Consider the following 14877-nt stretch of genomic DNA (forward strand, 5'->3'; position numbering starts at 1 on the left):
TCAAATCGCATATCTCGACGATTGTTTGCGAGCAGCAACATCATCCTACACTCCCAAATTTGAAAAACTGGCCAATGAAATGCAGCGCCAAACATCACACTAACTTCCCACTTGAGTAATAATAAATGTACTTATAAAAGTACGTATTTCTGATTGCGTGGTTTCTTGTATCATTAACGTAATGTTGTTTTGTGTATTATTTCGTGTCCATATCTTATTTGTCCAGAGAAAAGAAAATTTGGCTTTGTTAATTGGCTGGTGCCCACCACGATCTCATAACTCTCAAATGTGCCCGTGGGCACAAAAAGGTTGGGGACCACTGCATTACACTGTAACTCCATACTCACATGGCTGACTGCCCAAGACTTCAGTTCATCCTCTGTATCCAGTAAGAGCATTCAAAAGCCCAACTACTTTCACTCATTTCAGTATACTCTAAAATGTGTTAAAATTTTTAAATACAAAGACAAATAACATTTTAAAAACTGAAATAGAAGTGTACTTAATTTTCCTTCATTCTTAGTGACCATGCAAACACTACTCCTACAGACACACTTAATTCCCTTTTGATACTTGTATCTCACTTTATAGAGACCTTTTGTCATAGTATATGAAAATAAAAAGGACAATATAAAATCAGAGCGTGGCAGAATGAATCAGGAAGCCGTATTTCCAATACTGCCAACAAACCACCACCCACCTAGCAAGCAATATTAAAATGTCACACTTGAACTTTATTCTTTGTCATTTCATTTTCACATAATCAATCAATACATCCAACGTTGTACACATATGACAAATCGGGTTGGGCAAACAAATGTTAGATCGATACAAAAGATTTTTTCACAATGGCAAAGCATTCTCTGCTGGTCACCGGTGCAATTATTGTCAGTTGATAGCACAATTAAAAAAGATAGAAACTCCAAGAGAAATTCTCAGTTCACACACTCACTGTTCTGATGGTCTGAAACTGTATGCTAGATAATGTTTACCACACAAAAATATGCACATTCACTCAAGTGTCCAGATCCCTGTGTCACGTCAATGCACAATATTACACTTAACGAAAGGGTTCGGCTAATTTGTAGCATAGGAAGGTCAGTGTTAACATAAAATAACACAAATTCATAGATGCAGTTTTGTTTAAAAACGTCAGGAAAGAAGCATTAGTTTGATCACACTGCCGTGATTTTGTGAGGCGCACAGTCAAGAATGTCGTATGTAAGTGGGCAAAGAGTTAATATGAAACGTTCTACTTCTTGTCTTGGTTTTGCAAAAATACCCTTCTGTACACACTATTTAGAATACTCTAAATGCAACAGTGGAAAATTGTATTTATGCCAAAAGTTGCATATTACATTATAAAATCAATATGATATTTGTCTATAATGAAGACATTACACAGATTTTGGCAATGGAAAGGGTGAAGCATTACAAGATTTACAAATTCTTTTCAGGTGCACTAATATTCTTTCTAAATTTGAAATCGATTATAATTACTCATTAACCAACCTGACAGATTTATACAGAACAATATAAGACATGGCAAGACAAACTGAATAACAATTTTATAAAATTAAATGCATAAAAAAGAAACTTCTGCCTTCATTTTCATGAAAATTGGCAACCCAATATGTAAGGAAAGGAACAATTATGCTAACATCTCTCTACTTTTTGCTGAGAAAGAAATAATTTACTGAAGTTTCTGAGAGGCTCATTTTCTTGTAAGTTGAGAAAAAAACACATAGGTGTAATTGCTTCTATGGATTCTGCTTCACGTCATCTAAAATTCTTCATCCTCCTATTTGCAAATCGACCCAACACAGCATTCGATACAAGACTTGAAAAACTACAGTGATGTGTAGCTCGGTGACTTTAAATATATCACGTTATTTATGTTCAGCAGAAATAATTCACATGACAGATACTAGAAGAACTTCTTTCCTGTCATCGTATAAAATTAACAAAATCTTGTACAAGTATTCTGAAAGTACCATTTTCACATAGAAAAGTCTACACAACGAAACAAAGAAGTGCGTGTAGTTCTAGTTCCTGGCCCCTCCTGTGTTACAACATTCAGGTTTTGTACTGTTGAATGGCCTGAGTTGAACACTCTACTCATTACAGACACACACATACACACATATGCACGAATCTATCAACCAGCTGTCTGATCTAAGATAAAAGGGAGGCAAAAACAATGCATCAACATAAGACGGTAAAAATAATTTCTGTGCATCTGCGAACGTTATATTCTGACAAGTATCTTCTACGGAAATAAAAGAAAAAATTATTTCTCATCATCAAATTACTAGGATTACTGGAAATATGTGGAAGAGAGTTAAATATTTTTTCTATGTAAGCATAATCATATATGTCAGTTACTTCCCCCTACCACTTTCAAAATATTTATAATATTTCAGGGGGCATGCACACAATATGGGACATCAGAGGGTTGCTGAAAACAATACAGATATTTCAACAATCACACATGAGTGTCCACAGAAGTAATTACAGAAATGATTCTAGTGGTTGTCTTGTCCTATCCAGGAACAGTGACCAAATTCTGAAGGTCTAATGGTACATGAAATGCAGAAGTTATTGTGTATGATAAAATTTCAGTTGTTGTAAATTATAATAATCATACAAATCTTAACTTGCTCTCAGTGGGATAATTCTACGATTTTATGGGTATAAAATAAATGAGTAAAGACAATTAGTGGGAAAGCGTATCCACCATAACCTCTTCCAGAAATATGTTTCAAGCCGTCGCACATTTCAATTACTGATCATTGCAATTCAAGGTGTAGTTTCTACTGTTTGTGGTCCAATATGACAGCAATTTTTGTGCTTAAATATTGCATTATAACAAAATGTATTCAACAGCTAGTATAACTGGAATTACATATGAAACCAACATAAATTATGTTATTTGAATGGCAAACAGTATCAAAACAGTGGGTTAATGCTTAGATCATAAATCTAAACATATTAAGATTATGAACAAAATACAGACATGTTGGTAAAGGATTCTTGGATTATAAACTGAGAAATTAATACCAGTAATTATTATTTTGCTGTCTAATAGAACAGGCATGTGGAGCATCTTTCCTACTCAGGACATCCAGAAAAGTTCAATCTATGAACCATCACCACCACAATGAGTGAAAATCACACAAAATATAAAAATCTAAAATGGGAAATGTATATGAGTTATATCACTACAACAGCTTTGAACATCTAAACAGCATTATCCAATATCAAGCTATTTCCCTTGTGAATATAATGCTCTGATAGCACAAATCATATTGTTGACAGAAGAAAAGCATATTGAAAAGACACATAACATGGTTACCAAAGTGAAATAAAACAAAGAAAGTATCTTGCCTACTTACATAACACCACCACTGTGGGCAACCAATGGTAGAAAAAATAAATCGATGCATTTCAGATCATCTGAAACTACTAATATCCATTATTAACTCACAAAACTGTAAAAACAGCAAAATGATATATGCCACCTTCTTCAAATTTGGGGACCTAAAATTACATTCCTATGTTTCAACATTTAATTAATCTAAAGTTAATAAAGAACAATTCATATCACCAAACAAGCTTAATTGCACCCCAGATGCAACACAGCTGGATTTGCTAATCATTTGTTCCTGTAGTTAGGCCACAGAAAGACAAAAAAATTTCAAGTAGGCCATTACCCCTCTGATGACATTATCATCACCGAAATACCTAATTACAGAGAGGAGTTCACTGTTATGCAGTGTACTGGCCCCCACTGTCATTCAAGAACGAAAATTGTGCCTGATGTTTATTGTAACAAATTAGCTTTATTATGAGAAAAAGTCAACCCAATAATAAATATTATATATTCATAATTACTTATAATTATGAATATTAAAACTGATATATCACAAACTATTGTCATTTAACGTATTTTAACCTGACTTTCATTGTAAATTTCGTACAGGAAGGCAATAAGGTTTTGTTGCAGTTTCAAGGTCTTCACACAGCATGCAAAAATCCAATACCCATAGTGCAGAAAAGTCAAATACTGAACATTCCTATCTATGTAAAGAGTCTGAAATAACAGCGTTGTGTTATAAAAATGTAAAAGCTGAATTCTTTAAAATACCGTTCATCAATCTGATTTCTGATTTCAGTTATCATATCCATAACTACTATTTCAAAGTTTTACAAATGCATCTAATTTTGTCACAAAAGGAATAATTTGAAACACAAAACCTTTCTAATCATAATAAAAAAGCTGATTTTTGTTCTACTGCCATCAAAATAAATCTTGTTTTGCACAGTATAATAAATTAATTATGATAGTTGTTCCTAAATTTGACATATTATGCAAGTGAAATAATGTGAGTACAGTGTAATTTATGCAGAATTTGGTACTACCTGTACAGCAAATGGATGACAATATAATATCGGAAGTATCATTGAATCATAAATCAGGAAGATGATGACATTTGGGAAAACCACGAAATTTTTTTCCAACTAGTAAAACTGGAACAAGCAATACTGCCTACTCCATAAATGCAGATATTTTTTACTGCTAAAAAGAATTGGAAAGGCTTTAATCCAATTCTAATATTAAACTAAAGTGTACTAAGAATTTTCAATAACTGAGCAGCACACTGTGTGGATAATCAATTTTTTATTTCTTGACTGAGAGTTAAACCTACAATCACAGCATAAAACAATTTATGTGAAAGAGGAGATATTCCAAACAAGAGCTCAAACATTTTTTACTTTAATACCAGAACTAATTATTACAGGCAGAGCTAAATTAAACCTGTAAAATGAATGCATGTTTATAACCTGCAGACTGGATATCTGAATTAAAAGCTGTAGCTGCTCTTTCAAATTTCCTACCAGTATTACACAGTGTCCCATAGGTCACTCCATAAAATTCAATGGACACATGGGGATCTAACTGTGTGTATACTGTGAGTGTATTCGGCTTGTTTTATACCAGCACACTGCATCCCACATGGAACTCTAGAGTAATGAGGCATGGCTCTACCAATCACGCATATATATATGCATATATATATATATATATATACACACACACACATACATACATACATACATACACATGCATACCATACGCATACATTGCAACATCAACAGACAACAAGAACAAAGAAAACACAATTATCCTCACGTTTGTGTTGTCTTTTAAACTGTTTGTTCCCATCTGAATTCCATCTACAGTTAAAACAGTGGTGCATGAATGCATTAAGTCTCAAGTGGCTGATACACTGGTAAGTTCATTTACTCAAATGTCTACAACCACACTTTAAAATGTCCTGCTTAATTTAACAGGCAAGGAACCACAGCAGACAGGTTGAAATTATGTATTCGTATACAGTATAAACAACTTGTGTTAAGAATTTGTATAAGAGAGCAACAGTGCTGCCAACACTTGCATTACACATCTTCTACATAAAATCTAACATATGTGCCATGTTCCGGAAAAAGGAATTCTGGGCATGGCTCAAGGAGAGGCACATACTATGTGCAATGGTCACAAAGTTCAATGCAGTGAGCATAGGACTCGGCCTCGCCAGACATCCATGTGTCAGATGGTAAAATGATACCCAACTGATAGAACAGTTACTAGAATCACACTGAAAATGAGTTTCACAGCACAAATTCACCTGTAATGCAGGTGCATGATTTTTTAAAGCATGAGATGAGAGATGTGCTAGGCCTCACTTGCCAATACTCCAAGTTTGTTATTAACAAAGGCAGCACAGTGATCTAACATATGACTAACCTTGTACCCATAATAAACACATGCACTCATACATGACATACATACACACACTGTCACTGCCTCCGTCACACAAAATGGACAGCACCTCTTCTTTGAATGGTCAATGGCTAATGGCAAAACCCTCGTTTCTTCCAACTACCAGCTCCCTGCACCTCACAGCTCTGTTATTTGATACAGGTTGCATTCAACTTCCTGGCAGGTGATGGATGATTCTGCATTCCTGCTGAGAGTTCCATGGCCTTCCTTCATGACTGTAGCCATTTGGCAATGGTCAGTGACTACAAAGGGGGCATATCTAGGCTCCCAGCCAGTGCAGGAAGTCTCTGTATCACTCCTAGCTACAAGCGGTTGTTCACAACTTGGTGATGTGGCAGGGGGCATTATCATTGTGCCAGTAAGCAGACTCTTCTCAGTAGAAGTCAGAGGACTCGAGGGTCTTGCACTGTTTGCTCAGAGTCGCGTACTGCCCATGGTTGGGTCCAAGCATTGCAGAGGCTCCAGAGGACCCGTAGTGCTCAGACCCTCCCCCGCTGTGCAGTCCCGACTCATGATGGGAACTGTGCTGGGACTTTTCCTCGCGGGAACTCCGGCCATCTCTGTAACACCAATCAGTCCACAACCCCACCAATAATAAGTCAACTCAACTACAAAGCCAATAAGACATGGCGTAAAGGTTACAATGTTACTGAAATGTAATGTTTCATTCTTTGAGGAGGTAATGAAGAAGACTGGGCAAAGTTCAGCAGAATGGCATCTTATACATATTAAAAAAACTGTATGTAGACATTCTGCTCTGAACTTCAAATTACCTCAGCAAGATGTTAAAGAAACTCCTGCAAATATATATACTAGTTAGATGTTCTGATTTTCTTACTGAATTTTGATATATAGCATGCCTTTAATGTATATGCAAAGTTTTCAAATGAACATGTTGAAGTGCCTGAAATTACATGAAGTGAGTAATGATTTATCTCATAATCTCATTTCGGAAACTCTGGTTTAATTATGACAAATCTTTGTAGATCTTGACATTTACTTTATTTATGAAATCTATAATAAACAATATAGTATTTAAAGCATAATAAGTGGCACTAACGATTTAATTCTTTTAATAACTGTCTATCATGGTGCCGTGGTAAAGAATTGACTCATAGCACCTCAATCTGATACATTATTACAGAATCTTCATAGACAATTTCAGGAAGAATTTTATCTCTGATAATTAGGATAAAAAAATATCCATTGATAGAATATATTGCTTTAATGCTTTGTTGCAAGTTGTGGAACATTTAGTATTGCCATCATATGTGGGAAGATAAACAGGAAGTCACTGATCAGTTTTTATTTGCACTATAAAAGCACAACAAAAATTCATGTTATATTATGATCCCAACTTTCAAATATGATATGGTTGTCGCAGTTATGAGACAACAAACTGGTCAAATATAAAGATTTAATTACAATTACCTCACTCTGACACCTCCTGGTGATACATATCTTGTGAAAGATAATTTCAAGACCTAAATAATACTGACTTTTCAATGAAAATAGGGGCTGGGTAGTAGCATTGTCACTAATGCACTTTAAACACAAATATACACATTTCCATTAATTTTAAAACCTCTAAAATACCACGAATAGGACCGTACACTGTGACTTGTGTGTCACCACTCCCATTTCATATTTGGAAGGTCCAGAATTCAGTTCTCAGCCCAGAGACTGGCTACCCTGATTACAGTAATTTTTTGTGGTTTTCCATGCAAATAAACTTTCACCTTCCAAATTAATAATCACCCACCTATTTAACATAATGCAAATTAAGCAACTAACAAAGCATCATTAAATAAATTAAGAATGAAGCTATGAATGGGTTCTAACATATTGCATTTCAAGAAATCAGGCAACACAACAAATTCAGTAGCTCTTTCCTTCACATTATAAAAACTCTGCATATGCATTAAATCAGAGATGATACAATTTCTTCAAAACTTATTTTGAAAATATATTATATACAAACACACACATAACACTCAACCAAAACTAAACAATGGTCTAGGACCAATCATAACCACTGCTGGGAATTTAGTATTTACATAGAGCTCTAAAACAGTCAGAGGCACACTGTTATCACCTGAACCATCTTCTATTATTTCAGATCAGTACTACAGAAAATTTATTAACCAGTTCCTGTACTGGTAAAGTCACTGACATAAATATAAAAACCAGGCTGTAGTGTCATAGCAAGTGACTGACAGAATTGGTATTCATTAGATAACAAGTGATTTTACTGCAGTGCCATCTTTAATTATAGCACAATAAGGTCACCAATTACTAAATGTTTAATAAAACCAAAACTAACACAAATTAAAGTTAAGAATGGATTCTAATATACTGGTAATAATCCTAAAATGCTGGAATGAAAACAAGTTATGAGTTTGTAAATGAGTAATTAGAAAACAAGACATATTATGAGATCATATAAACATTATAAAAATTCTTAAGGTCACTTAGGGTAATCTTCTCCTTTACATTAATATTCTGAGAAGACACACATGGATTAAAGTCAATTTCACAACTTAAAATTCAAACATCTTGCAATAGTTATGGAGCTCAACACACCCTGACTCTTGAAAATGAGCTAATCTAGACATAGACATCGTTTTCTTTGACAGGGATTCACTTTTGCACTTTTGGTTTAAAAAGCATGTCTTCTGTTAACAAATACTAAAACATTCTTAAACCACCAAACACCATATTTTCTTCATACAATTAGTTATTGACTTCAAGAAGTTAAATTTTGGACCAATCATAAGAATTTTTAGAATCCTTAATTAATTAAACCATGACAGTTACAAGGCTAAGTTTCCTTTACATATTACACATGGCAACCTGTACAAGGAACAGTGTGGAAGTATACATCACAGTCTGAATGAACAATCTGGTGTCTGTATCACCTAGTTAACACAATTTAAAAATCTACAAGACTTTTGTGACAGAAAATATTCTTTGGCTCTCTTGAAACCTGTGATCACTGTGCACCAACACTAAATACAACTGCAAGATCCATACAAGTCAATGAATCTTAAAGTCACATCTCAAATATTAGTACACTGTCATTACCATACAAAATAAAATCTACAGCAAGAGAATAGATGTACAGTCACAGTCCCCCCCCCCCCCCCCCCCCCAATCTCCAAAATAACAATCATTCAAACAGTAGACTTCCAGAGGACAGTATGAAAAATTCTCATCTCATAATCTTCTTCATATAAATTTAGAATAAATAATGTATTTAACATCATTGTCATGTGACAAAATCTAACAATATGAGGCTAAACAAGAGACAAGAGGCAATTTTATTATAAGGTTTCTGGATTACATCAGAATAAAATGTTTCCAGTTAAGCCTACCTTCCTGCATAACTGATGCTTATTTAAGATTCAAATTCATCAGTGCTCCTTAACCTCAACATAATACTGTTAACAGTTGTCCAACACTTTATCATCCCCCTCCACCTATTCATAAACCTCCACTGTCTCACATAGTTATCACCACAATCAAATCATATGACAGATCACAGCTCTTCTTTGGTGTATTATACCAAAGATATGTCTCAATATTATCACTACTCAGAAGACAATAATGGAAGGTTCATAGTATTTATATCCATCACCCTTTTTTACTGGTGCCAACATAATAAATTAAAACTGCCTTAACTTTTTGACTTTTCCCCTTTCATTGTGTGGTATGATAAAACAACAAAAGTACTTGTGAATCTGTGAAGACAGAAGGAAGTGGCCATGCCTTTTTAACCTTTAACAGCCAGGAGCACCAACTTCACCTGTAGACTGCTGGGCCTGTCCTGGAACACTATTAAAACTTTTATACTGCTTATGAAAGAAAGAACTGCCTTTAATATTTCCATCAGATACCAAGGGGCCTTATATCTCATTGCTGATAATGCCTTTAAATGTAAAAACAGAAATGTTGATTTAAAAACTGTAACAACTCATGTAAACAATCAAGATTAAATACCATCTTAATAACAACTCAGTATCATTTGAATTTGTCTCAGATGTTATATTTTGGTGAAAGCATGCAACTGATGATCCACCTTACTCTGTGACTAGAAAACTATACAATAAAAATGAACAAGAAAATAAGGACAGGAGGATTTTTTAAAATGATGTAGCCTGCTTCACACTGTTCCTTGTACTCCTCCAACATGAAATAGATAATATGAGAATGGATGGGTAGAGGAGGGAGGGCTGGCAGGACTGAGAGGGGGGAGGGAATAAACAGAACATGCCGCAACTAAATGAACTCGTGCAATGTATCATAATACCAATCATGCTGAACAGTTTTCCTTATCTTCTTCCTTTGGTGCAATGCACAAACCTGTTTATGTTACAAAGTACATGATGCAAGAGATCACCAACTGAAATGTGTATTGCTGAATTATTAACATAAAAAAATACTGGTAAGTATAAAACAGGGTTATTCAGACAGGACATTCTAACATAATGAGGGAATAAACAAATAAATGGAGAAATGATAAACCAGGACTTCTTTCTCTAATGTTTACTTGACCATAATTAGTCTTCAAACCTCAAATGACTTAAGTGATAACTTTTAAGCCTGCATAGACAGGTGATCTGTACCTATATATAAAAAATAAAATTGTTAATTAACCTTTTTTCTCCTCCTAATGCAACAGAACATATTAAACTTAAAAGAGCCTTGCAACTATAACATAGTGCCATGTAGTGAAATCACATTTCAAATTTAAAACCCCACAAGAAGGGGAGGGGAAGGGGTGGAATATCAGAACAGTTCCCAAACAATCTGATCAGAAGAAACCACTAGGAAAACCTCAACATGTTACAGAAAGAGTGTGAAGATGCAGACTGAAATCTGCTGCTTCAGAACTGTGTCCAATGACGGTAATGTTAATGAACCTTTGGGTTCAATAAAAGGAATGACATTTCTTGATCAGCTATAAGAACCCTACTCCATTGAATTACTTTATTACAAATAATTTTAAATTACTTTTATTTCCCCATATTCTTGCGACAAGTAAAAGTTTTTGATAAAGGCAAGTTTATATTCAATGTCAGTTCCATGACAGACAGCTTTCCTGCTGTGCCACAATATAAAGAAGTGTGAAACTGGTGCACTTCCTTTGTCAGAGTTAGCTTACACTGCTGCTGAGAGGTAATAACAAACACAGAGTCCACACATTCTGGATATAAAATCCAGGATGCATGAGTAGGGTTTGACCGCCAGACCCTGATTTATGGCAATCTCACAGACGGAGATAGCACACAATGTATATTATTTTAATTGTATATAACACTGTGTCAATAAGCAAATTAAGTGGCAACATACATGCAACATGCTTCAACAGTCACATAAATGCACATATAGCATAATAACATTCCCACAACATAGTGTGAAATGTAAAAAACTATATGTCTGAGTATAAATACATATGAAAAATAAAATAATATGGCAAAAATTGTCATAAATAACTGCAAGAGGCAAAAGAAACACACAATTACACATATAACTTAACAAAACTTAAATCATAGTAGAGTGCTTCCTGTTAACTGATTGGTGATGACTAATGTCAGTTTCATAATTCTTTCATTCTCTCAATATAATTTCTTACTGAAAAAATCTGGGAACAATTATAACTTCAATTCAATACATGCAAGTTTCAATATGTCTGTGTAAAAATTATAATAAACTAAATCTCTGACGGCAGAACTTGAAGATTCAACACCATCAGTACCAAAGCCCATCACTATACACAATCCCAAAATTAATTGCACCCACGTCTAATACTCACAAGTTATTTCCCACAGATCAACATTAATGTTTCCTCCCATGGTAAAATTGCCCCTGAGCCTAATCCCCACATTACAAGGCACTAATGGTGAGTATAAAGAACCAATGGTATTTATGGATAGGAGGCTGGGTGGATCTCAGCATTGGGTTGAATGTAATAACTAACTACATTACTGTGTTTACATGAGCCTGAACCTAGATATGATTGTGAAGAGAAACATTTCTGTCCTACTTTGGCATCAAACCCCAGTTAACCAGCTTATAGCCACCCATTTTACTCAGTGAGATATTCTAACTTATGACTGAAGTACATATGCAAAAGAATTACGTCAAATTCAAATCTCAGAAAAATATAAGAAGTGAGGTACTAGGTCCTCATGGCAGTGAGTATGAAGATGATTGTCTTCTGGGATGTGATGTGTAGTCTTATGCTTACTTCTTCCATCATTAGGGCCCTGACAAGCCCTAGTAGCTGGGGCAACAGTGTATACATGCAAACAAACAATTACAAACAGTAACAGGCGCTCAACTTAACCATGCGACGTACAGCGTTCCAGGGTAGGGCGGCGTGGGTGGGGGGGTGTGGTGGTGATGGTGAGGGGAGTGGTGATGTTGCCGGAAGTAGCTTGTGCTGCCATACGACCCTTGGCTTCGCAGTGTCCGCGCAGCGATGGCCTGCGATGCGGCCGTTGGAGGCAGAAATGGATCCTGCTCGTCCACCTGCAGGTAGTCACGTCTGCAACACACACCAGCAGGTGTCAGTGTCTGACAGGGTACCAAGTGGTGCCCTACTTAATTTTATCCTCTCAAACTGGGGCATGAGGGCTGTAATCTGAATGCATATTTAAGGGCTGTAAGATAAGTTAGCGAAGGCCTGAAGAAGGAGTATCTGCTATTTCACTAACAGATCTATTCTGGATCATAATAATCATGCACAACTTTTGGCCCCAATATGGGCACTCAGTTAATTTAAATCAAGAACTGAAATGTAATAATTCTTTTGAGTTCAAGAATACATTAGGTGCAGTTTGTCATTGATATAGGATGTGGGAAGTAGCAGCCATTTTTAAACTCTTGTAAAATAATAGAAATGAATTGTACTGTGAATTTTCAATATAAGAAAGCACATTTAACACCTATACAACTCCAGGTCTCCACATATGAAAATATCAGGTCTATAGCACAGGACACTGAGAAGGAAACTGCAACATGTGATGCATGGTGATGGTGCAAAAGTGATTCAGCAGATTGATTCAACACTAACATAAACTTCAGACTGTCATGCCTAATACGATGAACAAGTAGACAGCCAGATGGAAGGAATGATTTTAATAAGTGCTCTGCAGGGATACGAATGTGTCTAAAAAAAGAGGGAAAAATAGATGCGAAACATTTACTTGCAAAAAGGCTTTGCACACATGACAAATATAGTTAGGAAAGCTGTATATGTCTGCTCAAGTAGGCATGTGTGCAGTCATTTTACATGAAAGGACTCAGTACCATGCTCTCCCTCCAATTTTACTTGGTAGCAGAAGAATTATATCTTCTATCCTTAGAATAATTCAGGCCTGGTCTAGCTGGAGCTTCCATTTCTGTATCTTGTTACTTCATGTACTTTACTTTTATCTGTATTTACAATCAATATTTTTAAAAACCTGGATTCTTTGTAAAATAATAAAAAACAGAAAAAGACAAATGCTACTTGGGTTGCTTACAATGTTTACAAGAATTCATCATGAATACTAAAACTCAAGATAATTTACAGCTGTTGTTCTTGACACATAAAAATAATTTTGTGTTAAAAACATGAATGCTCAAATAACATTTCCCTGTCATATTATGGAAATGAAACTGGACAGTAGAACTGTCACTCTTTCATCCAGTAACATGATAAACTTCAAGATACTTTCTTCTAAAATGTTCTCAGTAGCCATTATTTTATTTTGTTCAACACATTTACATGCAATGAGACAGTGCACCCATATTTGATTGCTCACAGGAATGCACATACTTTTTGACATATTTCAAAAAGGAATTATAGTACCTATTAGCTGTGCTGTCTACTGGAACATCCAACTTTCCTGTTTTGTTCATTTGCATGCAATAAAAATGTATCAGCTCTTTGGGTTGGGTTTACTATGCTACAGACAAGATTGATAATTTAATTCCTACTCAAAGATTTCAGTAAATAAGATGAATGGAATATCAAGTGTCTAAGCATCAAAATACAAAAATTACTACTACTACTACTACTATTACTACTACTTCCACTGCCACAACAGTAACTATGACAACAACTCTTCTGTGTATTTAGTAAAACAATATAGAAGTTCAGAGGTTTAGCACAAAAAAAAAAAACATAGATGAAAGCTTGAGGGTGACAGTGCAGTAGTAATTAATTATGGCTACAACAGGATAATATCTAATTGCTGTAATTATGTGTACCCTTTTTCAGTCACCTACATTGCTGAAATGCAATATCAAAACATTTCTCTACCCCTTTTCAGTCCCTTTCAATCCATGACATACAGAAATATTTCTCAAATAACTTTTAGAATTATTGAAATGGGTCCAATAGCAGATGCATTTATGTTTGGTTACTGTGGAATGATGCTTTAAACTAACTTATTCCACACGAGGAGGATGGATTCTAGTATGAGCAGATGAAATGAATTAGAATATGAAAGCAATGCAAACATTTGAAATTACACAAGCATTACTTAATACTTAGTCCCAACATTTTATATGACAATTAAGGTTTTTTAAAATCACATTTGTTAGATCATTCAACTTTATAATGGAAAATACAAAAAAGTATCATTGTTAATGTGCCACAAAGTTCCACAGCTAATTTTGATATTTGTTAGCCCATGCAATGATAAAATTCTGTGGAATAAGTCTTTGATCACACACACATATATAACACAATATTCTTTTGGATAAATTGTCTTTCTGAATTTACTCAAAGAGATGGACTCTATTCATTGTTTCAATATAAAACTAAAGCAGGCATACTGTGGCTACTCACCTCCGCCTTATGTAGATCCATGTATGGGAATCAACCCAAACCAGCACAGTGAAAAAAAAGCCAGCTGCTACACTGGCTGCCAGCATAAATGAGAGCCCAAACCTGTAAACAACAGAAAGTAAATATGACTGTAAATTTCTGCTAAGAAAATGTATACAGTTTTAACATGCTTGTCAGTTAGATGTACACC

The 14877-nt window shown here is 35.0% G+C and overlaps 1 protein-coding gene across 9 annotated transcripts in view; it reads right to left on the reverse strand.

The window, feature by feature from the left end:
- Positions 1-713: 713 nt before the first annotated feature.
- Positions 714-14877, reverse strand: part of tty (tweety) — a 33643-nt gene continuing 19479 nt past the window's right edge. For 7 of the 9 annotated variants that reach the window (XM_022059032.2, XM_087342571.1, XM_087342573.1 and 4 more), the window contains exons 9-11: positions 14688-14789; positions 12207-12395; positions 714-6405 (exon numbers count right to left, since the gene is read on the reverse strand). In XM_022059032.2, the coding sequence (XP_021914724.1) occupies positions 6219-6405; positions 12207-12395; positions 14688-14789 (478 nt within the window). In that variant the 3' untranslated portion in view covers positions 714-6218. Of the gene's footprint in view, positions 6406-9219; positions 9680-12194; positions 12396-14687; positions 14790-14877 lie in introns of those variants that run through there. The other 2 variants (XM_022059076.2, XM_022059069.2) reach the window with 2 other exon arrangements.

Source organism: Zootermopsis nevadensis, unplaced genomic scaffold (genome assembly GCF_977971745.1).
Source record: "Zootermopsis nevadensis isolate Lab colony 2312 unplaced genomic scaffold, Znev_1.0 Znev_ptg000003l, whole genome shotgun sequence".
NCBI classification, from domain to species: Eukaryota; Metazoa; Arthropoda; class Insecta; order Blattodea; family Termopsidae; genus Zootermopsis; species Zootermopsis nevadensis.